Consider the following 26,833-nt stretch of genomic DNA (forward strand, 5'->3'; position numbering starts at 1 on the left):
CAGTAACATACAGGTCTAAGTAAGTCTAGATGGAAGGGGCGTAACCCACTAGATCTGACAAGTTGGTAAAATATAACAGAAAAAATCTCTTATATTTTGAGACTGGGGTTTTGAGGGAGTTGCATTGCCAGAGAAACTTCACTCCAGATAAGAAATGGCCTGTGATTGCTCAAACCTGAAGGGAATTTCTAGGGCCCAGTGGTGCCAACAGAAAGTGCAATAAGCTGCCTATTCTCAAGAGGGAATCTCTTCCCAGTGCTCTTGTCTCATGAGGAAGTAGGACAGTGGATGAGGAATTCTTCCAGCGATCAAGACAAGAAAACTCTCCACTGTCAGGTCAAGGAGTACATGCTTCAGGGTATATTGTGGATTGGCACTTCGGGATGTGGTTTCTCCTTTTCTAAATAGGGTTTTTTAAATGGAAGCTAACATGTTTATCCTATACTATCAATTGCATGGTTAGCATTTGGGTACTGGGCCATGAAGAGCTACCTCTAAACTGATCAGGAAGAAAGCATTTCACTCATTTGACAAATATCTTTGAATTTACTTTGATACTGTTCTGGTGGCTAGGAATATATCAATGAGTAAAGAAGAGTCCTTGCCCTCACAGAGCTTACATTCTAGTAGAGAAGACAGGCCATAGCCAAGTTCATGTATGAGATCCCAGAGGGTGTTAAGTGCTGTGGTTGTGGCTCACGATTAGATAGGCCGGTCGGAGAAGAACTGAAGAAAGCACAGGGCTGAGTGCTATGGTTATAATGGCTGAGGGAAAGCAAGTTCCATGGGCTTGACATTGAGGCAAGAACATGCCTTGTGTGTTTAAGGAACAGCAAGGAGCACAGCGTGGCTGAAGCACAGGGAGTGAGTGGAGGGGAGATGAGGTCAGGGAGGAGTGAGGGCCCGATGATGTGAAACAGTTGTAATGACATCTACTCAGAGCACCCTGGGGCCATGGGTGGATTTTGAGCTCTGGCTGTGGTTTGAGAATTGATTGTTGAGGGTAAGAGTAGAAATTGAAATAAAACTTGTGAAAAATGATGGCTACTTGGATAAAGTTGAAAGTTAAGGTGGTAAGAAATGGTCAAATCCTGGATGCATTTTGAAAGCAGAGTTGACGGGAGTTGCTGATATCTATTATTGAAACATGCTTGACTTGAAGCTGAATGCAATAATTGGACAAGGCTCTGGAGTGTATGGTTTTATGTGAGAAAGTTACATCATGTTAGGAAGTTATTCTTGTTATTGCATGTCTGGAAAGAAGGAAGTTTGCTAACACTGGGCAGCCATGAGGTAGAATGCGGTGAGCAGCTATTATTCATCATCTATTCCTTCTTGTTATGGCCACAGGGCTCCTCTATATGGGAACTACTCTCCACCCAGTTTCTGATTCTGATTGAGCACATGATCCAGGAATGGCCAGTGGGCTGCATGTTCTGGACACAATGTTTGCTTAGGAAAAGGGATGTAATACAATCAGGGCCAATGCCATGCCTTCCTGGATATTTGCTGGAATCATTAGGTAGGAGTTAAGCTTCCCCTCTGAGATCACAGATATGAGCAATTTGCAGGTGATCTTGGCTACCCCATGGAAAGAGTCTGCCTGATAATGGAGCCAACATATAAGAGACCAGAGTCAAGAGGGAGAGATGATATCCTGATGGCATTGTGTGAGCTCCTGAATCCAGCTAAGCCCAGATCCAGCTGCATCTCAGGGTTTCCGGTTTAGTAGATGAAAATGTCTTCTTTTCTTTCTCCTTTTTCCCGGGAACTAATCTAGGTGGGATTTCTATCACTTGCAACATGGGATAATATCTGGTCAGTGTATGCAGGTATAATGAGATATTTCTATACTGACTCGGAAATAGCGGCTGCCTCAAGTCTTCCAAGGGCTCCCTACTGTGCCAGCTATCCTGGTCCCTTCTTTGGGACCTCTCTCTGGACCTCCCCACAATACAACAATGAAAGGGTTAATACCTGACGCAGCAGGGGGCCTGCTTCAGCAATATGGTCAGTTCCTGCTAATTGGTTGGCGCCAGGCAGATTGTGAAAAGTTTTAATATCACTCAAAGTACCATCCAAAATAATTCAGAGGGATATAAAACTCTGTGCCCATTGTGAGCATATTCTACTCACTCGCACACTCCCTGATATGCTTGTATTACAATAGCTTGGTTACCTTTCCTCAAACTCTTCATCCACATGCACATCTTCTGTGTCCTTTGCAGTTTTTATTACTTTTTCCTAGAATTTTATTTTTTATTACCCGTTATTGAACTCCTACGCCACCTTTTACAACTCAGCTCTGATAATCCAAGTCCAAGACATAAAATGTCACCACTGAGAGTAGCAAATAGTAACTACTTCTGTGAAGAGGGAGGAGAATCAAAGCTGAACCATTTAAAATCTCTCTTTTTCTTAAAATCATGAGATAGAGCACACACAGAAAATGCATGAGACAAATATGTTTAGCTAATGCATAGACATAAAGACAATACTCGTTAAGAGAACCACGTAGGTGAGTAATTTTTTTTTTTTTTTTTTTTTTTTTTTGAGACAGAGTCTCTCTCTGTCACCAGGCGGGAGTGCAGTGGCACAATCTTGGCTCACTGCAACCTCTGCCTTCCAGGTTTAAGCGATTCTCCTGCCTCAGCCTTCTGAGTAGCTGGGACTACAAGCACACGCCACCATGCCCAGCTAATTTTTGTATCTTTCAGTAAAGACAGGGTTTCACCATGTTGGCCAGGATGGTCTCAATTTTCTGACCTCGTGATCCACCCGCCTTGGCTTCCCAAAGTGCTGGGATTACAGGTGTGAGCCACCGTGCCCGTCCTACATGAGTAATTAGAATATTGCCAATCTCAGTCACAAGCGCTATCTTCCGTCTACCAGTAACCTTGACTTTTGTGGTCACCAGCTCTTGCTTTTCTTTATACGTTCCTAAACAATATAGTTTAATCTTGCCTGTTTTTGAAACTCATATAATCGTAGAGTAGACATAGTTTATGCCTGGCTTCTTTCATTTAATAAGGTTCATTTTTAGACTTGTTTGAAGCTGTATCTCATCCATTTTCATTACTGCATAAAATTACATTAAAAAATACCACAATTTATTAAATTATCCTACTGTTGAAGGACATTGGGTTGTTTCTAATTTGGGTCCATCATGAACAATATTGATAAGAAATCGTCTTGTAAATGTCTCCTGGAATATGCGTGCATGGATTTCTCCAGGTTTCATACCCAAGAATGGAAAACCTGAGTCATGGGTTTATGTATCTTCAACTCTTCTAGGTAAATTTAAGCGGTTTTCCTAAACACAGTCATGCTCTGCATGATAACATTTCTGTCAATAACAGACCACATAGAAGATGGTGTGCCATAAGATTATAAGGAGCTGAAAAATTCCTGTTGCCTAGTGGTGTCATAGCCAACAAAAAGTGGTAGCACAAGTCATTACTCCCATGTCTGTGGTGATGCTGGTGTAAAGAAACTTATGGGGCTGCCAGTCATATAAAAGTAGAACGTGTACAATTATGTATAGTACATAATACTTGATGATGAAAATAAGTGACTGTTACTGGTTTATATATTTACAATATCATATTTTTATTATTAAAGTATACTCCTTCTACTTTTTTAAAAAGTTAATTGTAAAGCAGCCTCAAGCAGGTCTTCCAGGAGGTATTCCAGAAGAGGGCATTGTTATCATAGGAGATTACAGCTCCATGAGTGCTACTGCCCCTAAGACCTTCCAGTGGGACGAGATGTGGAGAAAGAAGACGGTGATATTGATGATCCTGACTCTGTGTAGGCCTAGGATAATATGTATGTTTGTATTTTAGTTTTTAACAAAAAAGTTAAAAAAATTAATAGGAAAAAGCTTGTAGAATAAGGATATAAAGAAAATACTTTTGTACAGCCTGTACAATGTTCTTGTGTTTTAAGCTAAGTATTATTATGGAGTAAAAAAGTTAAAAGAAATTAAAAGGTTTATAAAGTAAAATAGTTACAGTAAACTAAGGTTATCACTGAAGAAATAAAAATACTTTTAAAAAATTTAGTGTAGCCTAACTGTACAGTGTTTATAAAGTCTACAGGAAGCGTACAGTAATGTCCTAGGCCTTCACATTCACTCACCACTCATTCACTGATTCACCAGAGCAACTTCCAGTCTCACAAGCTTCATTCATGGTAAGTGCCTTACAAAGGCATACCATTTTTAACTTTTATACCATATTTTTACTGTATCTTTTCTTTTCTTTCTTTTTTCTTTTTTTTGAGATGGAGTCACACTGTCTTCCAGGCTGGAGCACAGTGGTGCGATTTTTGGCTTACTGCAACCTCCGACTACTGGGTTTAAACAATTCTCCTGCCTCAGCCTCCCGAGTAGCTGGGACTACAGATGCCAGCCACCATACCCGGCTAATTTTTTGTATTTTTAGTAGAGACGGGGTTTCCCCATATTAGCCAGGATGGTCTCAATCTCCTGACCTCGTGATCCGCCCTCCTTGGCCTCCCAAAGTGCTGGGATTACAGGTGTGAGCCACCCACCCGGCCTACTGTACCTTTTCTATATTTAGATACACAAATGTGTTACAATTGCCTATAGTATTCAGTACAGTAACATGTTGTACAGGTTTGTAGCCTAGGAGCAACAGGCTATAGGTGATGCAGCGCAGATGTGTAGTAGGCTATACCATCTAGGTCTGTGTAAATGCACCCTATGATGTTTGCACAGTGACAAAATCGCCCAAAGACACATTTCTCAGAATATATCTCTGTTGTTAAGCTACACATGACTGAAGTTGTACCAATTTACACTCTCTTTAATGGGAATTCCTGTTTTCTCCATCTTTGTCATCACTTGATATTTCTTAGACTCTAACATTTTTGCAGATCGAATAGATGTGTGGTGGTATTTCACTGTGATTTTAGTTTGCATGTCCCTAATTACTAATTAGGTTGTGCATACTTTTATATGCTTATTGGTTATTCAGATTTTCTTTTTTGTGGAGTGCCTCTTCCAGTCTCTTGCCATTTTTTTTCTATTGTGTTATCTATTTTGCATTGATTTGTAGAAGTTAATAAAAATATCCTCTGAATATTATTTTGTTGAATATAAGTGTTTTAAATATTTTCTTCCATTCTATACTTTGCCTTTTCATTCCTGATATATATTTTAATAAACTGATGTTCTAGATATTAATGTAGTCAAATTTATCACTTTTCCTTATTCTATGGTCATGTAGATATTTTCCTCTATTATCTTCTAACAGCTTTATAGATTTGCCTTTCACATTTAGGTATACTTGAAATTGATTTTTGAGTACAGTTTTAGGTGGGGGTCTAATTTTTTTTCTTTTTCTTCTGAAAACACAATAATCCTAGCACCACTTATAGGAAGACTATCTTTTCCTCACTCTGTGTTATCCCATCTTTACCATATATGAAGGGTCCATATATAAGCTTGGGTCTGCTTCCTTTTGTAATTGATTCTCAGCTAAATTGTATTATCGTCTGAAAACATACATATACTTTTAATCCCTTGAACATTGTTTGAATTTTATTCTATGGCCAGGCATACGGACTATTTTTGTAAATGTGCCCTATGTACTTGTATTTGTACCCTTTTGGTAACCTTAGGTTTTGTGTGGCTTTCTGTAAACAGAATTTATTTGAATTTTTAAAAATCTTGACTGACACTCTTTTACCCAGAGTCCATTTAAATTTAATGTAATTTATGAATATTTTTGTTTTTGAATATACTACTTTACTCTGTCTTTTCTATTTGTTTCTTTTATTCTGTATGTCTCTATATCCCGGTTTTTTTAAAATTATTATTATACTTTAAGTTTTAGGATACATGAGCACAACGTGCAGGTTTGTTACATATGTATACATGTGCCATGTTGGTGTGCTGCACCCATTAACTTGTCATTTACATTAGGTATATCTCCTAATGCTATCCCTCCCCCCTCCCCCCACCCCACAACAGTCCCCATTGTGTGGTGTTCCCCTTCCTGTGTCCATGTGTTCTTATTGTTCAATTCCCACCTATGAGTGAGAATATGCGGTGTTTGGTTTTTTTTGTCCTTGCGATAGTTTGCTGAGAATGATGGTTTCCAGCTTCATCCATGTCCCTGCAAAGGACATGAACTCATCATTTTTTATGGCTGCGTAGTATTCCATGGTGTATATGTGCCACATTTTCTTAATCCAGTCTATCATTGTTGGACATTTGGGTTGGTTCCAAGTCTTTGCTATTGTGAATAGTGCCGCAATAAACATACGTGTGCATGTGTCTTTATAGCGGCATGATTTATAATCCTTTGGGTATATACCCAGTAATGGGATGGCTGGGTCAAATGGTATTTCTAGTTCTAGATCCCTGAGGAATTGCCACACCAACTTCCACAATGGTTGAACTAGTTTACAGTCCCACCAACAGTGTAAAAGTGTTCCTATTTCTCCACATCCTCTCCAGCACCTGTTGTTTCCTGACTTTTTAATGATCGCCATTCTAACTGGTGTGAGATGATATCTCATTGTGGTTTTGATTTGCATTTCTCTGATGGCCAGTGATGATGAGCATTTTTTCATGTTTTTTGGCTGCATAAATGTCTTCTTTTGAGAAGTGTCTGTTCATATCCTTTGCCCACTTTTTGATGGGTTTTTTTTTATCTTGTAAATTTGTTTGAGTTCATTGTAGATTCTGGATATTAGCCCTTTGTCAGATGAGTAGGTTGCAAAAATTTTCTCCCATCCTGTAGGTTTCTGTTCACTCTGATGGTGGTTTCTTTTGCTGTGCAGAAGCTCTTTAGTTTAATTAGATCCCATTTGTCAATTTTGGCTTTTGTTGCCATTGCTTTTGGTGTTTTAGATATGAAGTCCTTGCCCATGCCTATGTCCTGAATGGTATTGCCTAGGTTTTCTTCTAGGGTTTTTATGGTTTTAGGTCTAACATGTAAGTCTTTAATCCATCTTGAATTAATTTTTGTATAAGGTGTAAGGAAGGGATCCAGTTTCAGCTTTCTACATATGGCTAGCCAGTTTTCCCAACACCATTTATTAAATAGGGAATCCTTTCTCCATTTCTTGTTTTTGTCAGGTTTGTCAAAGATCAGATAGTTGTAGATATGCGGCATTATTTCTGAGGGCTCTGTTCTGTTCCATTGGTCTATATCTCTGTTTTGGTACCAGTACCATGCTGTTTTGGTTACTGTAGCCTTATAATATAGTTTGAAGTCAGGTAGCATGATGCCTCCAGCTTTGTTATACACCAATAACAGACAAACAGAGAGCCAAATCATGAGTGAACTCCCATTCACAATTGCTTCAAAGAGAATAAAATACCTAGGAATGCAACTTACGAGGGATGTGAAGGACCTCTTCAAGGAGAACTACAAACCACTGCTCAATGAAATAAAAGAGGATACAAACAAATGGAAGAATACTCCATGCTCATAGGTAGGAAGAATCAATATCTTGAAAATGGCCATACTGCCCAAGGTAATTTATAGATTCAATGCCATCCCCATCAAGCTACCAATGACTTTCTTCTCAGAATTGGAAAAAACTACTTTAAAGTACATACGGAACCAAAAAAGAGCCCACATTGCCAAGTCAATCCTAATCCTGTTTTTTTTTAACCTTACTTTTTTGATTGGCTAATTGTTTCTTAGCATAGTTCCCCCTTGTCCTGCTTTGGAAATGATATACTCTATTTCTGATTTGTTACTGGCAACCCTAATAATTAAGTCATTCATTCTTAAGTTACACAGTCTAATGATAATAAAAACCTTTACTTATTTCTACTTTTTAGCATTAGGAGAAATACCTAATGTAGATGACGGGTTGATGGGTGCAGCAAACCAACATGGCACATGTATACCTATGTAACAAACATGTACATTGTGCACATGTACCCTAGAATTTAAAGTATAATTTTAAAAAAAGAAAAAAAAGGAATTGTCTTTTTAATTTATTTGTAAACCTTCAGGCTGTGTTCATATCCAGACTGAAGATCTGTCTTATTTTGCATCCCTAACACTTAGGAAAGTGACTTCACTTTTGTCTTAAGCAAATGCTCCAGCACACCAGGGCTCTGCTGATACCTACTATTCTGTGTTAAGTGGATGTTCTGAATGTTATTTGCCATCTGTGTCTATGTGTTATGCAGTTTAACGGTATAAAAAGTTAGGGCAGTGTTTATGGTGGAGGCATATTTTTGAGAACTTGCGGGTTCCAGATATTTGTACAGTCAGCATCATTATCCTGTCTCTTATCTCCCTTCAGTGCTAAGGTATCCTCACATTCTGGGCCAGAGAGATTCTAGTTTTATCTCTCGTGGGTGGGGTTGAGAAGGTAGCTCTGGCTGTCAGGTTGGCTCCCATGGAAATCTAGTTTCTACCTTGTAATTGTACCACCAGGTGAACTTGGAAACTGGCTCTAGTGAAATTTTCAAAAGATAATCTTGCATTTGGATACGTTTCCAAAAACTCCGTGTCATGCAAGATGTGTATATTGCATCCCTTTTCCAATGTTTCCCATTACAATTTAGGAAATGCATTTGTGTAGGAAAAATGAGAAATGGATTAGTTTCCCTGGGATGCTGTAACAAATTACCAGAAACTAGGTAGATCACAATAATAGAAATTTATTCTCTTACACTTCTGAGGCTAGATGTCTAAAATCAAGGTATTGGCAGAGCCATGTTCCCTCTGAAGCCCGCAGGTGAGAACCGTTGCCTTCCATGCCTCCTCCTAGCTTCAGCAATCCTTGCCATTCCTTGGCCTGCACATGTATCTCTCCGATTTCTTCCTGTGTCTCCATACAGCTGTCTTTTTTCTGTGTGTGTTTTTTTCTGCATCTTCCCATGGTATTCTCCTCTCTGTGTGTCTCTGTTCAAATTCCCCTCATATTTTAACAACACCAGTCATTGGATTAGGGCTCACCTTCATCTGAATTTGTTTACATCTGCAAAAACCCTAATGTCAAATAAGGTCACAATCACAGGTACTATTGGTTAGAACTTCAACATACCCTTTTAGAGAACATTATTCAACCCAAAGCATAATTCAGCATAAAGTTGAATTATGTTCCTATGTTTAGGGAGCATAATTCAACTCAAAGTAAAAATACTTTTGAGAATAGTATCATCTACTTTAATAGAACCAGTCTGATGGTTTGGCACACTTAATTCTTTCACATATCATCGTAAAAATAAACCTGTGCCCAAACCCTCTGTCCACTTAGCTGTCTTATAAACACTTGGGCTAGTATCTCAGATGGCTTTTTCATCATCCACATGGGATTTAGACGTTGAAGAAGCTGCACAGTCAGTATCTGTGCTCCCGCGTTCAGTGGTACGAGAGAGGATGAGTTATTTGGTTGAACTCATCTTTTAGAATAAATCAGGCATTCAGAGAATAGCTGATTTGAGATGGCTTGGTACCTCTGCTATCCCATCATCATCTTATTAACCTGCATCTGTGGATGCTGCCACTCCCAGTAAGCATCTTGAAAGCCTCTTTGACTTCTGATGGGCTAATAGTGACAGAAAAGGGAGAGCACTGCCTTGGCAAATCTGTATTCTTGAGGCATGTGAAATGTATCAGCCACTGTGCTTTGTAATTATACAAATGGAAAATCTTATGAAATGATCAAATATATAGACAATAAATTGGCTATATATTTGAATCTTTGTGATTGTGGCTGGGAATGGGCCAAGAGTTAATGGAAGATCATGATTGTCATTACAATCCCTATGTCCTATGTTGTCATAGGGAGTCTTTGCTTTTCTTCATCTCAAAATCTGCAACATGCCTTTGGCCTAAATAAACTCCTCTGACAATGCTTACTCCATTCAGTTCATACAATTAATCTTTTGGGGGCTTAACTCCTATTTTATCTCTTGTTCTTGGAGCAGTGCCCATCATATAGTACGTAATTAATAACATTTGCAGGATGAATGAAAGAAACTACTGGCCATAACTTTTATCTACTGGAACATCATTCTCATGATTATGCTTTTTCTTCTGATTATATTAACTATGGAGTTCTGGATGCCAGGTAATGTAAAAACTCTCCTACTTAATGTCTGATTATGAGATGTGAAAAGACTCTGGAATGTATTCAAAACCTGCCTCTTTAGCTACACAACAGAAAGGTCCAGCCATTTCAGCCTCAGAAAAGAGTGTTTTTCCCATATAAATGGGGCAGGCACCATTAAGTTCTACAACATGAGATGCGAAGTCTATAGAAAGCATTCATTTTCTTCCCTTCCCACCAATTTTACAAGTGAGGAAATTGAAGTTAAGAGGGGAAAGACTTTAGCCCTGGTCAGCCAGACAATTGGTGGAAAAGTTAGGATTCCAACTGGCATTTCCAGATCCCAGAACAGTGCTCTTTCCTGCTCCACCCAGCCTCAAGCTCAAACTGAAAAATATCAGGATCCCAGAAAGTGAGGGGTAAGTGACTCATGATACAGGTCAGCATCACAGAAATAAGAGAAAAATAAAATGATGCTTTATGATATAACGCTGGTGTGGACATACATTTAAAAATATTAATTTTAATGGATATCTCAAAGGCTTTTCATGACATAGGCCACAGGTGTTACCCTGGGTCAGAGCAGTTGTCCGACAGCTCTCACATGCAGTCATGCAAAATCCTAAATAATATTGCCAATCTCTATATGGTGCTTCACAGAGGACTACCTTGGACCTTCAGTAATGTTCTTGTTCTATGTCTTTGGAAGTTCTGGTCCTGAGAAGTTTGTCTCAGTAAATATAATCTGATTACAATAAAAATAAAAGGACAAGGGATATTTTCTGGAGAGTAAGAGAACCCATGATCTGATATTGAAATTCAGAAGGGAAATCACAGTGGAAGTGCTCTTAGCTTCTGACTCCTTTTTGTGTATGATGGCTTTTTCAAAGGTGGTTACCAGCTGCATTCCCTGCCCAGTTCTGACATTGTGACCAGTGGCATGCATTGGTGAGGCTGTAGCTGGGTGTGATCTGCAATGGGAAAGAGTTAACACAGAGCAGAAGGACGCATCGTAACTGAACATATCCAGGCTGGAGTGTTCTCACTAGGGCCCAGGGGCAATCAGCTCCATACTGGTGGCTTCATCTTCATTTTGTATTGAGCTAGATGTCCTCATGTTGACTCTATCACTAAGGCCTCTAGTGACACTCTCATAGGACGGTGGGAATGATGTGGCAGATGCAGTTTCAGATTTGTCTGGGAGTACACAATTTTCATTTGCTGTGAATGCAACAAAACCTTCATCTGGGAGTGATGCAGCCTCCTCCTCAGCTCTGGGCACACATGGGGTGTTAGAGAGTGCCATGGAGCGGTGCAGCACATAGCTCCGATAGGCCTTTTGAATGACAGTGGCTGAAATGTCTTCTTGCTTCCATCGGAGAGTGGTTGCTATTGGTTCATAGGATGATTTTGAAAGATTAGTTGCCATAAACTTCTCCTCCATATTTGCCTTCAGAGAATCCAACTCCCCGGATTCTCCTAGGACATTCTTGGTGAAAGCAAAAAGGATGTCCAAGCAGTGGATCTTATCTCCAGGGACCAAAGGCAGGTCCATCTGGATCAGTATATTTCGATTGGGTTTTGGGATTCTCAGGGGACCAGAGAGAGTGTCTGCAAAGTCCGAGAGAGCAGAAAAGGTAATAAACTGAGTGGCCTCTGGGTCAAACTTCTCCCAGGTCTCATAGAACATGTCAAAGTCGTCCTCACTCAGGGGCTCGGTGCTCTCCTCCGTGGCCACATTGAAGTTCTCCAGAATCACTGCAATGTACATGTTGACCACGATGAGGAAGGAGATGATGATGTAGGTGGTGAAGAAGATGATGCCTACGGCTGGGCTCCCACAGTCCCCTCTGGTGCCATTGCTGTTGGGCAGATTGGGGTCACAGTAGGGGGGCCCAGTGTTGAGGATGGGGCTGAGGAGGCCATCCCAGCCGGCCGACGTGGTGATCTGGAAGAGGCACAGCATGCTGTTGGCGAAGGTCTGGAAGTTGAACATGTCGTCGATGCCAGCCTCCCACCTCACATGGGGAAAGCTGGACATACCGAAGATGGAGTAGATGAACATGACAAGGAATAGCAACAGCCCGATGTTGAAGAGGGCAGGCAGGGACATCATGAGGGCAAAGAGCAGTGTGCGGATCCCCTTGGCCGCTCGGATCAGTCTGAGGATGCGGCCAATTCGGGCCAGGCGGATGACTCTGAAGAGCGTCGGGGAGAAGTAACTTTGAAGTGACTTAAGAATTGCAGAAAAAATCAGGCCTTTAAAAGAAGGAAGAAATTATCTAATTAGTATCTCCAGCCATGAGATGTGACAAAGTTGGCTGTGATGGCACTCTGCTTTGCTTGGTATAGACTGTCACTTGGGCATCCACATTTGAGGACTCTGGGCCCTCAGAGCCTGGCATGGTAGGTAGCACAAAGTAGGGGCTCAGTAAATGCCCATTGCATAAGTCCTCTCTTCCTCATCAGTCTTACCCTTCCTACCATGTTATCTTTGCCTCCACCTAGAATATCCTCTTGGTCAACCTCCACAGTCAAAAACTTATCTTCTGCAGCCAAGTTCAGCTGGAAGTGACTGCAGTTTATTCCACAGGCTCACAGTCTTTGGCCTGTTTTTGCCTATGACACAGACCCTGCTCCTCCCTGACACTGCAGCCTTTGGGTCATGCCCTTTCCTCCACCCTGGTCCTGTGCTCTGTGAAGGCCAGGACCCCTTATGATTCCTCTCCCTACCTCCTACTGTGAAGATTGACTCTGTTTCTGGCACCCGGTCCTGTGGCTAATTGTACGGAGCCTGGTGTTAATTACAAGGGGGCCTGAGGATTCGGGCAACTGGGATTTGAATGACCAGCTGTCTGCACAATGCCTTAATTTGGTTTTTTTTTTTTTTTTTTTGGTTCCAGCTGTTTTTGAACTTTATGTTAGGGCCTGGAGATAGTTTTTTTTGGGGGAGTCAGTTACTGCCCCCAACTCCAACTATGAACAAAGTTGGAAATATAAAGAATGTATATGTCCCTCTATATGATGTCTAACTTGAAGATGTTTGATTTTTGGTCTTGGGGACCTGGGGAGCCCTATTTGTACCAAAGGCCTTCACCAAAGATGAGGCAAGGCCTTTAGGTAAGAGAGGGTTCAACATCTCACAGGAAAAATGGTGAGGGATGTAGCAGCAAGCTCTTGCTCCTTGCCAGGTTCCCTGGGCCCTCTCCCCTACTTGGCCTTTGTTGTTATGCACATGGGTCACAATATTGTGTTGGAAAGAGGAAGAAAGTAGAAGGGGACTTGGGAAATAATTATAATTTTGGATTATAAAATCTTTGTGGAAGACCTTCTGTGAAATTCCAGTTTAACTAGGACATGTTCCCATCGTGTAGGGTACATTATTTGTCTGCATACTCTGGTAAAATTTTCTGCCAGACAACTGGTCTACAGCACATTTTAATTTGCTCCAGGAACTTATTTTAAGGGAGAATGGGTCCTTGTACTTGTAACAATTAGATACTCAATCACCTCTTGTTGGTGGGAAAGAAGAAAGGGAGGTAAGGAGAGAGGGCAGAAAGATTGATATGTGGGGTTTTCTGCTTATTTTCCAGCTCTATAAGGGATTCCTGCCCCAGCGGATGGTGCTACCCTGTAAGTCACAGGAACTGGTAGTTAAGATATCCCCATGATAGAACTAAGTACTTGGCTATGTTTTATTTCTATATTACTGATACACAAACAAGCTCCCTTCTTTAATATAAAATCAAAATAGCCTTTGGAATCTTTCATTTTGGAAGACAAACAAAACAAAACAAAAATGAAAACAACTAACCAACCAACCAACAAAAACTCCTATTATGCTAAGTGAGATAAGCCAGACACAGAAGGACAAAAATGACATGATTGCATTTATATAAGGAATCTAAAATAGTCAAACTCATGGGAGCAGAGAATAGAATGGTGGTTTCCAGGACCTGGGAGGAGGGGAAATTGGGGAGGTACTTGTCAAAGTGTACAAACTTCCAGTTATGTGACATGAATAAATCCTAGAACTCTACTTATAGCATAGTGCCTATAGTTAGCAATACCGTGTTGTCTACTTAAAAATTTGCTGAGAGAATAAATCTTAAGTGTTCCTAGCACCCAATAAATAAATAAATAGGCAGGAGGAAATATTTGGAGGTTATGGACATGTTTCTGGCATTGATGGTGGTGATGGTTTCACGGGTGTATACTTATCTCCAAACTCATAAAGTTATGTACATTAAACATGTATAGCTTTTTACATGTGGATCATACCTCAATAAAGTGTTAAAAAACAGAGCAGCAATATCAAAATAAAACAAGAACAAAAACAAACTGAAATCCCCGGAAATACACGCAACCCAAGGCTGTGTTTCAGCACCAAGGTGGGGAGGTTGATGAAATGCTGCTAAGTTGTATTTAGATACTCTCAGCTCTTGGTACTAAATCAGTGGCAAATTAAATCTACAGCTACGCCCTGACATGAAAAGTAAGCAGGTCAGGATATAACCAATCAAGATACATTTATAATGCCAGGTGAAGCTGGTGAGCATGATTTGGCCTTTATAGGGTCAAACTTCAGCTAACCCATAAGCCCAGGGACAGTCTCTTGGCTGTTGGTGACAGGCAGCAAGTTCATTAGAAGATTGGAGCCTGTTCTAAATTCAGCTTCAACCCTTGGAAACTCTGTGACCCTGCATAATATTCTTGATCTCTGAGTCTCAATTTTAAATGTATAAAATGAGGATAATAACACCTGCTTGACAGGGCTGCTGTGAACATTCATGGAGCCCAGCTCAGTGCCCAGAACTTAGGAAGTATTCAATCAAGGCAGCTCCATTTCCCCATGTTAGCCTCTAACTCTGGTAATTTTCTCTGAACACCACTGGGCCCAAAATACTGGGCCTGTCATTCAACAACACCCAGACTGGGCCTTAACAGTATTAATTTCTTGGCATTGATATCTTGACTTTTCTATCACTCATGTTCCCTAATATAACAGTTGTGTAGAGATTTAATTCCAGACCCTAGACTTGAGAATCTCCTTTGAACAATCTCCTCCCAGTCTTTCCTCACTTTGATGGCAATCCATCTCCTTTTCCAGAACAGATTTGAAGACTCACCTCACATTACACCACCTGCCCCCTGCTTTCAAGACCATAAAAGTAAGGTCTGCTGGAGACTCCATCATCTTACGGTCTGGGGTTCTCAGGAGGAGTGATTATTCCCTGTCAGCCCCTGAGGTTCTAGCCATGGGCTGTGCACACAGTAGGTGCCTGAAAACACTTCGTGTGAGCATGGAGAAGGCCAAGAGAACCTCTTCATTTCACTGAGAGAGCAGCCCAAGGCATTTAAAACTTGCTACTCTTGGAAAGCTGCAAATACAGGGTTCTTCTAACATAAACACGTATTTCAAAAAGTTGGTTGGTTATTTCCTTGGTTTTAGAAGAGCATCCCAAAGACCCCCAAGCAGAGGTGGGGCTTCCCCACCACGTGGCTGCCCACTTACTCGCAATGGAGAGAACCACCACAATGAAGTCAAACACATTCCAGCCATTTGTGAAGTAGTACTGCCTCAAAGCGAACAGCTTCATGACACATTCGCCTGTGAAGACGGCCACAAAGAACTGGTTGATTTTGCCCAGAATTTTCGTCTTTTCTTCACTTTGGTCATCAGTCTCCACCATCATGGTGATCATGTTGAGGCAGATGAGGACCATGATGGTGATGTCAAAAGCTTGTCTGGTCACGATGTCAAAGACAAAACCCTGGAACTTGTTCTGAGAAAACAAGAGATAGTGGCATCAGGGCCTTTGGGCCAGCACAAACCAGGCATCTGTGTTATCCGTAGATGAGTTTTGTCTCCATCACACTCCACATCTTAACAGAAGCCAAATACTATCCTTACCTCTTCCAAAATTTCACTTTTAGTTGACTCTACCTCATTGCCCCAGTTCAAGTCCTTAATACCTCTCCTGGCCCTTCGATGTCACCAGGCCCTTCCTTTGTCCTGGTCTGTGCCCTTGCCTCTATTCACAATGCCCTCCTATCTCCTCTCTTGGCTGTCTAAATTCCAACAGTCTTGAGTAATCCATCTCTTTTAAGCTCCACTTACTGCATGGAGTGTCCCTTAGTCACGTGACACCACACTACCCTGTCCCTTTGGGGATCCCACTTTTCAGTCAGCCTCGAGTTCTAGCATTTTGTATATGCGTCTTCTCTACTAGACAATGAGCTGTTTGAGGACAAGGGCTATACCTTCCTTAACTTTGTTTCCCTGCAGTGCCCTGCACATTGCAAGAGTTCAAGAGCTGCTTGAAATATTAATTTGAGCTACTTTGCTGAGAGTAACGTCAAGTGCAAAGGGGAAACTTATTCTTGGAAATGTTCCCTCTGTTCCTGGTGCTGTGCAAATGCCTAAGCAAATGCAGGTATAGGGTGTAGGGTCAAGTCTTGGTTGTTTGCATCTTGGAAGGAGGCAGAGTGGCCTGGATAACCAAGAGATCATTTATATCTGGTTATTTTTATGGTGTCTTTAAAAAGCTCCTAGTGTGATCTTCTCTTCTTTTAGTGCTGTGAACATCTTACTGCTCTGTGAGTCCTTATCCCAACCCCATTCCCCACGCTTTGACCTTCTCCCAAAACTTCTCCTGACCTCTATGGAGCTCACCTGCCTTGATCTGCACATATCTCCCCCTATTCAAAGGCTGCCATTCTCCCCTACCCCATGTACCTCAGGGGTTAGGCCTGGCATTCTCCTTGTTCACCACTGACCCTTCCACACCACTGCTCTTCCTGTGTCTTGTAAAACCCCTTCTTGCTTTGAAGCTTTGCCACCTAGTTTTGTCACTTCTTCATTACTGCCGCTTGCCAAACTCCGCCTCAGTAATGATGGGTGAGGCTCTTGGCCATATTTGCCCACTCTTGGCTATTATCCTAGGCAACATTAATGTCCATGTGCATTACTCTTTGTCTCTTGGTTTATTGCACAAATCTCTAATGACCTAGTTTCTCCTAACTTAAAGCAGAATCTTTCAGAAACTTACATCTCCCTCCAGCTACCATCTTAGATCTCTTCCCACCTTCAAAGCAAAATTTCTTGAAAGAGTTGTGTACAATCAGTGTCCCTCATTCACTCCTCAGCCCACATCAACAGAGCTTTTGCCTCTATCCTGACAGAGATTGTTCTCACTAAGATCATGAATGACTTCCCATAATATTAGATCCAAGGACACTTGTCTGATATTGCCTAGTACCCTTCTACCTTGAAATGTTGCTTTCTTGGTCTCCACCATGCCTTACATTTCTGCTTCTTTTCTTGCCATTTGTGATGCTCTTTTATAGTCTCCTTTACCCAACTTTTAGACATCAGAGTTCTTCGAGGCTCAGTCTTGAGCATCCTTTGCTCTTCACCCCATTTTTTCTCCCTTGACAATTTATCCAGCCAGGAATTAACATATATGTGCAACTTTTGGCCAACGGTTTGCCTCTGTCACTGGACTGTAAACTGTAAGAGTAGGAACTTTGTCTGTCTTGCTCACTGCTCTAACCCTGGTGTCTGCATAGTGCCTGGCTGCAACAGATGCTCTGCAAATTTGTAAATGAATGGAAGACAGAATGGGCAGCTCTGAGTTAACCATAGCTCAAATGAAAATTTAAAGTCACCCTTTATTTGACTAAATTCAATTCTGTACCAAGGGTACATACTGAATGTATGGGATGTGCAAGCCTCTGCATGAGTGGCTATGAGGGAGGAAGAGAAGAACCTGTCTGATCCCTTCCAGGGAGCCCACGGGAGCTGCACAGCAAGCAGAGGGGGAAGTGCTGTGATGAGGCTGATCCTTGCCTTCTGCTTCATGGTGGGGATGGGTTGCTATCCTGTTGGGTTAGAGCAAAGAATCAGACCAAAGTGGCCTTTGCTCATGGCAGAACTGCTGGCTCACATCTTTCCTGGGGCAGGAGGGGGATTGCTGAGCCACTAATCCCTTCCATTTCATTACTGAAAATGGTGAAAAAATACAGGCCCATTCATGGTCACATGACTTCTAATTAAACAGAGCAGGCAACAGCATCGTTAAGTGGCTGGATGTGAAGTTTGCCCTGGATATTCTGACTTTAGGGAATGTAGTAGCTTGCAAGCTGCTCTTGGATTAGCACACGGTCAGGGATCATACCTTTGCAACCCTTGGTGCTCTCAGAGACGATGAAGTGGGTGATTGATTATGTGATATTCTCTAGAGCCTATTATATTTCTATAAAGTGGAGTATGTGAGAGCTGCTTTTATTGATTTCTGTAGCAGGGAATGTTAAAGAATAAAATTTCCCAGTCTTGTGGAATCCTTAGCTTTTCCTATGGAAGAAACAAGATTTAGAGCCTGAGCATCATCAGAGGTGAGAGGAGGTGTGTGAGGCTCCTATGTGGTCCCAGGTAAGCTCTGTCATGAAATGGCACCCATGCACTGATGGGGCAGAAATCCTGTGTCAGTGCTTTGCTGGTATGACCAGCTTGACCTTTGGGGCTCCTAAGGGGAGAAGGTGGACATTCCAGGGCCAATAATCTGGCCAAAAGCAAGCTGGGCCTGGGAAGAAGGGTCTTAGTTGGGAGTGGGAATTTCCTTTTGCCTTGGATTTCTTTCTTGGTTCTAGACTTCGAAGAGGGAAGATGATCAGGCTTGTGCCACTGGGCATGTGGGTGTCAAAGATGTTGCCTGCCATTTGGATGCTGGTCAGGAGCTAGGATGGTCCAAGACCTATGGGTCCTGGAGTGCAGCCATCTGCAAGTGCTGCTTGGACTCTGCTTTGTGCTGATTTCTCTGTTGGCATCCCTGCCACTTCAAAGTTTTGTTTAAATGTTCTAGCCTTGCCTCAGCTATGCGAAATTAGGGAACAAAGGAAAGAGTGTTTACCTTGCTTGGGCCAGAATATTAAGGGGAGAGCCACGTTCCTCCACTAAGGCTAGCAAAAGGTTGAGAGTGAATTACTAATCCACTCTTCTTCCATTCAAAGGATGGAGAATCTCAGGAACAGAATTGGTTATGAGGTTTCACTTCCCCTCCACATGTGGAGGTCTCCCCCTGTGCCATCCTCGGAGGATCTTAGTTGCAGCTTAATTAGGAGAAATGGTGATTTTGTTGCAGGTCTTCCTGCCTGACCATCAACTCCGTCTCCCACTCCTATTTACTGCCTGGAATTTCAACATTAGGGTCATGCCTTTGTAGGTAGATGCCCTCTCCAGGGTCCCTTTTTGAAATATGATTTATCTTGTCCTAAGAATGTTGTCTTCCTTGAGGGGAGGAAGCTTTCTTTGGCAGCCTATGGGGTTGGGTGATGAGAGGTAAGAAGCTGGGATGTCAAAGAGAGATTGAGTAGTATGTGGGGGAAGGTGCCAAAAACTTTCATGATTTTGCCAAGGGTTGTCCCTAGCACACACCTCCTTGGCATCTGGTTCAAATGTGGATTCAATCTTACTCCAGCCACAAGTAAAGGCCAGTGTGGACTCAGCTGCTTGCTTCTCAGTAAGTCTTAGGGTCCTCCTCTCATTACCCATAACTTGAATGTGGTTGGGACTCAGCCTTTCACCTAATTTTAATTTTGAGCCTGCTCCTCTCCATTGAACTTGTTGATGGAGGGATACTCAATGAGCCTAAGGACTTTTGCTCAGGTTCACTCAAATCCAGTTATCTTGATCGTATGGGTGATTTAGGAAGAAAGCTCTGCCCCTACAGAGGTCTGAACCTCCTATCACTCCCCACTCCCCATTGTAATACTTCTTATCAGAATCTAGACTAGTAATAAATTCATGACCACTATTTCAAAATAAAGTGTCAAAAGTCAACACTTTTTTCTCTTGTAAATGTTTTTCACTTTGTTCTGACAAAGTTTGAAGTAAATTATGCAAATCCTATACCTTGATTTAAAAAAATCTAATACCTTGGCTAACAGAATGCATGTCTCCATAATTCATTTAGGGAAAGGCTTGTTCCTTTGTTAAATGTCCTTTGGACTTTTCCCTTGTGTGGGGAAGGGCTAATGAAATTGTGCCATCAGCAATACCTGTGATTTTCTTCACTAATGCTGCATCTTAGCCACAGAAAGTTTATGTAGAAGGACACAGGGCCAATTCCATTCACTGGAGTGGATGGCTCAGAAATTCTTTGAAGAGGATCAACAATAATTTCTGACACATCAACATCTTCACCCCCAAACCTGTTCATCCATTCCCAAAAAAGTGCTATCTTGGGGCCTCTCAGAGGCTTGATGTTTTCTATCTTCTGGCGGAAGACTGAGAAGAACTTAGGTGATATCATGTGTGGTATGGGTAGTACATTTAATGGAGGAATGCAAAGCCATGTCTCTTGAGATCTTTATGAAAAAAGGAGTGAAACTAGAGTCTGGCCCTAATTTTTGCCCAATCTTTAAACTCGAGTGGGATAACTTTTGGTTCCTACTGGGCCACTTGACCACTACCATGACTGCATCTTGGATCCTGACAGGGGAGTTGGGTTGTTGTCATTTCCTCTCTATACCTGTAGGCATGGGGTAGAATATAGGGTGATACTGGAGATCCACTGCAACCTAGACCATGATACATAACCACACAAGTTTAATCCCTGGGTTCTAACTACCCTTACTGTCACTTAGCTTAACCTGCCTCCAATCCTGTACTTGAACTCTAAAACTGTTGGAGAAACTCAGTGCTTCCCCCAACAGATTCATTTCAAATAGCTGTAAAAGGTATGTTTACTCCAGAAGACCAGAGTTGCTTCTTTTGAACTTCTCATTCCTTGGGCCTAGGAACCCTCATCACCCTCATCCCAACGTCAACCCAGATCTTCTCTTCCATAAACAGCACTCCCTCAGGCCCCTGCCTGACACAGGCATAGACTGTCATGTTGGATTCACAGACAGGCTGTGCTAGAGGAAACCTCTGGGGCTCACCAGGGGCCGTGGGATGGGCTTCTGGGGCTTCTTGGAGCCCAACTTCTTCATGGCATTGTAGTACTTCTTCTGCTCCTCTGTCATGAAGATGTCCTGGCCCCCTAAGTGCAGAGAGGGCCACACTGTTACTAAAGCAAGAGGAATCCCCTACGGATACCAAAATCAGAACAGGCAGGAGAGAAAGGATCATATCAACCTTCTCCCCTCCTCTGCAGATAGACACACCAAGCCCAGCATCAAGGAGTGTCTTGCCACAACCAGTGTCGGAACGGTGGGACTGAGTTCCATTGCTGACTCCCTGCCTGGGTCTCTAAAGCAAAGCCAGTTTCTGTTCTCCAGGGATCCAGAGATGCTGGATAAAGGGTGGGGAGGGTTGGGAAACAGGACTCAAGGAGAAGGTACATGTTGGTTCAAATCTGAGCCTTGGATCTAGCCTGTTCATTCCAGTAAAATTCTTTGGGCTTCTAGAGTCACAGTCCCTCCCAGGGGGCAAGAGATTTCCTGAGGACCTTGAAGCAAAGACTCTGGGACAGAAGCCCTCAAATCTTTTCTGGAGAGGAGGAGATGAGGACAATTACTGCCTTATCCTTGGGTCCTTGGTCTCAGAGGGACCTCTGGTTCTCTTGAGGCCCTGCCAGTCACACTGCCCTCTGCTGTTACAGTGCCAGAAACTGCACCAACAAAGATGTTTTCCTCCCTTAGGATTGGGTATTAGTTTTTCTTTAGGGGCCCTTTGGATTTTCTTCATTCAAGCTCTCACCTTTAGCTTCCTGACATAATTTGAAAGCCACCTATTTTAATAACATGTTTATGTAAGTTAGTCCCTGCAAATGCTGGGAAAGTGGGCTGAGATCTGTGGAATTTGAAAGGAGATCTGAGAAGATCTGTGGACACAAAGGGCTTCCTGGGAGGACCATCTTTATGGGGGGAGAGAAGGAAAGGGCAAGGGCAGTGGGTAGGTGAGCTCCAGGTGAGGTCATGCTGAGAACTCTGACCAAGGATTCAGTAGATGCAGTTTCTCAGTGACCCCAGCCTGGTCACTAGCTCATCTCCTTCCGTTACCTAATATCTCCCTCTGTAATCTGTTTCTTGACCTCAGTTTTCTCATCTGTAAAATGAGAGAAATGATTGCTTCAATAATCTCAAACCTCCCCAGGGTACTAAATAGCACTGTCTTGTCCCAGACCTATCCTGTCCTCTTCTTATGCTCAGAACCCTGGGCAAGGATTTCCTGTAAGTGGAATGCCTGCCCTAGTAGGTATATATTTTAAATTGTTAATAGCAACAGCATCTGGTGCTCTTGAGGCGCTGCCAGTCACACTCCCCTCTGCTGTTACAGTGCCAGAAACTGCACCACCGAAGTTGTCTTATGCTCAGTGATCTTTGTTCAGGGTTTTGTTTACCCCTCACCACAATCCAGAGAGTAGGTATTATTAGCCCCATTGAATGAATGAGAAAACTGAGACTCAGAGAGGTTTAAAATATTGCCAGCATGAGCCATCCACAAGTAGTTGAGTCAGGAATGCAAACCCAGGTTTGCATGTACTCTGTGACTTATCCATGTAGCCCCTTTTCTCTCGGGATCTCAGTTACGCAAATCTAGAACAGCGCCTATCTACCTCAGGGGTATGGAAGGCATTAAATGAAAGGATAATAGGAAAATACTTTATACCTTTATTGCCCTGACATTTTCTTATAAACATGAGAGGTTATCTGGGATTCGATTCCTATTAATCAGAGTCGGCACCCTTGGAGGCACAAGCCTTCCTCCCCATCCCAAGGAGGGTTGGGATTCTGCCAGTGCTGGGCCATGGCCTTTCCTGAGGTGCCCTGACTCAGTCCTTTGTGGGGATCATATCCCCCAACAGGTCAGCAAGTTCTAGATCCCTTTCTTTCCCTGCTTGTATTCTCCCAGGGCTCACTTGGAACACATCTAACACACCTGGTTCCAGTTGGGAAGACCAAGATCCCTTTGAGATGTGAATCCTGAGTGAGGATGTTAGTGGGGCATTGCTGACAGAGAGAAATGCAACTCTTCCTGCAACAGCAATCACAGGGCAAGGGTTAGCACTGATATTAAAGTGATGGTCTGTGAGTAGTGTTGGCTTTTGTCAGGAGGCCATAGCTGGGCAGGGAACAGGAAATATAAGGCTTACCACTACAGCAGAAACCAGAGACTCCTGAGCCCCACTTATCTTTTTTTTCTGTTGATTGAAGTTGTCAATTATGACCCCAACAAAGAGATTCAGTGTGAAGAAGCCTCCAAAAATGATGAAGATGACAAAGTACAAATACATGTACACGTTGTCCTCCCACTTGGGTTGCATGTTAACCTGTGACCAGACAAGGGAGAGTGGGAAGGAGGGTGGGTGTCTTAGTTCAGGTTCACTCTGAAAGCCAAGCCTAAGACATGGACCTGGGTGCAGGTGATTTATCTGGGAGGTGATCCAAGGAAGCAGGAATGAGGGAGTGGGGAAGAATAAGCGGGAATGGGAGAAGAGCCTGTGAAGAGGATGTTGTTAAGCAGGGCATCATTGTGGGCAACTGGAGCGCAATCCTACTGAGGTCCTCTGAGTAACTGTGTAGAGCACATGCAGGATTATATCACCAAGGGACAGGGAAACTGGAGTATTTATCCTCAGACTCCCAAAACTTATTGGTAAGGGTTGCCCCTAGGGACATTAAATCCCTGGTACTTGGGGGAGAAGTTGCTGCACAAGCTCCTAAGCCCTGGAGTCTTTACACAGAGAATCAGAAGTGCAGCCTGCAGGTGAAATCAGAAGTGGGCTAAGGGAAGAGGTGGCAGGGAATTGACAGTGCCTGCCACAGCAGGAAGTGGTCATTCCCCAATAGTGTCTCCCCAGCCTGGCTTTTTCTTTTCTTTTCTTTTCTTTTCTTTTGAGATTGAGTCTCGCTCTCTCGCCCAAGCTGGAGTGCAGTGACGCAATCTCAGCTCACTGCAACTTCTGCCTCCCGGGTTCAAGAGATTCTCCTGTCTCAGTCTCCCGAGCAGCTGGGACTACGGGCACAAGCCGCCATGCCCTGCTAATTTCTTTCATATTTTAGTAGAGATGGGGTTTCACCGTATTGCCCAGGCTGGTCTCCTGAGCTCAGGCAATCTGCCCACCTCGGCCTCCCAAAGTGCTAGGATTACAGGCATGAACCACTGCGCCTGGCCCATCCTGGGTTTTATGATAGTTCCTGAGATTCTACCTCATTCCTCCCTATGCACCTTGATTTAGCTACTACCCTTGCTTTGCTCCCACCCTTGTCCAGGGAGTGGCTCACATGAACTGTCTCTTAGAGGTTATCTGATGCTTTCCTCAACAGTGAACAGAGGAAAACCTCGAGAAGCCTGGGGAGTGTAGATGAAAGGGGGAAAGCGTCGGTGGCTGAAACACTCAACAGAGAGCCAGCTGGACACTGCTGCAAGGAGGGACAGTGTGAGGTTGCTGGGTGATCGCCTCTTCCAGTACCAGGGTCATCGTCACTTCATTTCAAATGCAGACTGATATGGGTAGAATGCACAGAGGGGAAGGCTGTAGGGACAGTGGGCTGAGACTCACCTCCCGGGAATCAACAGCTGCATACATAATGTCCATCCAGCCTTTAAAGGTTGCCTGGAGACAAGGAGCAGAGGCCACTCAGTGTCTGCCCATCCATCTATACTGGACCCTTCCCAAGCCATGGTGGCCCAGTGAGAGAGGAGAGAGTCCTGTGTTGGAAAGGGCTTGTGCAGAAAGAATGAAAGGAAAAGTTCCCTTGGGTTGCTTGACTAATCTCATATGATGATTTAAAGTAATCCCACATGTGGCTGTTTAAGAATAGAGTAGCATTAAAGACACAGAGCCTTTCAGAATGTAGTATGGACTGAGGACTGAGTGTCTAGGTGTCTGGTTCTAGTGCCAACTGCTACAAGGCTGCTCTCTGCACTTGCCTAAGGTTTCCCCTCTCAGGGCTGCCATTTTCTCAGCCACTTTCCCACCTTATGCCCATGATGTAAGAATGGTATATCTTCCAGATGGAGAAGTTGAGAATAGAAGACCTCCATGTTCCTGCCTTCAGCTTTAGCATTCTTGAGGTCTAGAAACTGGGTGTGCCTTCCAGCATGTTCAGAGCATGCAAGACATCTTAGTTCTTACACTCCTAGGCCTGTTACAGCACTTGATGAGCTGTTTTAATTCACTTATTAGTCTGTTTCTCATACAGCATCACTGTCCAAGCCCAGTTCTGACTGTATCTCCCAGGGCTGAGTAGTACCATGCCTGGCATACCAGAGCTACTCAGAGATTATTTGTTGAATAAATGCAAGAACCAATGGTGGAATGTAGACACTCAAGAGTAACTGCATGACAAATGTATAAGTAATTGTATTAACACTTGAATGAACAGAGGACTGAATGAACAGGTAGATGAAGGCAAGAAATGAGCGATTGACTGGATGATGAAAGAAAGAAAGACAGGGTGAATGTGTTTGACTGTCATTATCACCAACATTACATATCATTACAATAGACCTAATGAGACATAATTTATTACCATTTAGGAAATGATGTGAAGTTGAAGACTGAACATGTGGCTATGCCGTGTCTATTTTGTACAGGTTCTGTGTTTTAACTCACCACCTGATAACAATCCCATGGCAGGCCCATCCCTTTATGCTATTCTACTAGCCCACACTTGTGTAATTGCACCACTGTGATATCATATTCACTAGGAAGGCCCTCTAGCCTCATGGTGTAGTCTGTAGGAATAGAGAATGACCTCAGTTCACACTGAGTGCTACTCCTTGCAAAGTCCCCACATAGCATCTTCTGGGAACCTAGACTCTCCATTTTATTGAGCGGCCAAAGCAAGAGATATGGTTGATCTCATGGTTGACTCACCACCTGCAGAAGTGCAAGGTAACCCATTGCAACATTATCAAAGTTGACTTTCACATTGACCCAGAAGAAGCTGCCGGTGGAGTTTTGAATCTTGCAGTCAGACTTGTTATTCACAATCGACAAAGGTACAAGGGAAAACTCTCCATCGGTATAGTTGATGCACCTCCAAAACTTCCCTGCGAAGAGGTTCACGCCCATGATGCTGAAGATGAGCCAGAAGATGAGGCAGACGAGGAGGACATTCATGATGGATGGGATGGCGCCCACCAGGGCATCCACCACCACCTGGTGGGAGATAGAGAAAGACCTGGAACCTCCCAATGCCCCACCCCCTCTGCTGGATTCTATCTCTTTCTATACTCATTCAGGCTGCTTCATGAGCCAGTGGCCTTTGGAAGAAGCAAAAGAAGTGGGTTAATTAGTGCAATAATTCAGACTCAGAAGACTGAGAGACATTGGGCAGCTGAAGATGGATTTAGACCTTCTTCCCTTAACCTCATTCAGGGTGGGTTGCAGTGAGAAGATGGATGAGTTTACAAGCATACTGCACTCATTTAGAAGTGTGAGTGTGTGTATTATACTTGCACATACAGACTTCTAGAACCTTGACTTATTCTCCTTAAATACCATACATAAAACACAAACACAATTTAAATACAATTTAAAGTATGCCGTGGTCAAGAACCAGTGAAAACCTAAATCCATATTCACAAAATAGCTTATTTGTAAATAAGCGAATGAGAATCTATTAGATACAAAATAGAATAAATTTCAAACTATTTCAATCTTCGGGTCCTAGTGTTTGTAAAGGTACAAGTTAATTTCAAAAGCCCACTTTTGTTTTTGAAGCTATGATGACTACTTCCAGCCAATGATAGTGGAGCAAAGCAAAACCTTACTTTCTGCTGGGGAGCCATTTGTAATTATGAGGAAGAGGTGGGTGTCAATCA

At 42.8% G+C, this 26,833-nt stretch overlaps 1 protein-coding gene across 3 annotated transcripts in view; it reads right to left on the reverse strand.

The window, feature by feature from the left end:
- Positions 1-10,598: 10,598 nt before the first annotated feature.
- The window catches only part of SCN10A (sodium voltage-gated channel alpha subunit 10), a 96,567-nt gene continuing 80,332 nt past the window's right edge, over positions 10,599-26,833 (reverse strand). For all 3 annotated transcript variants that reach the window (XM_009445192.3, XM_009445191.3, XM_009445190.3), the window contains 6 exons: positions 25,884-26,168; positions 24,564-24,617; positions 23,193-23,330; positions 20,998-21,102; positions 15,569-15,839; positions 10,599-12,312 (listed from right to left, as the gene is read on the reverse strand). In XM_009445192.3, the coding sequence (XP_009443467.1) occupies positions 11,099-12,312; positions 15,569-15,839; positions 20,998-21,102; positions 23,193-23,330; positions 24,564-24,617; positions 25,884-26,168 (2,067 nt within the window). In that variant the 3' untranslated portion in view covers positions 10,599-11,098. The remainder of the gene's footprint in view (positions 12,313-15,568; positions 15,840-20,997; positions 21,103-23,192; positions 23,331-24,563; positions 24,618-25,883; positions 26,169-26,833) is intronic.

Source organism: Pan troglodytes, chromosome 2 (genome assembly GCF_028858775.2).
Source record: "Pan troglodytes isolate AG18354 chromosome 2, NHGRI_mPanTro3-v2.0_pri, whole genome shotgun sequence".
Lineage (NCBI taxonomy): Eukaryota > Metazoa > Chordata > Mammalia > Primates > Hominidae > Pan > Pan troglodytes.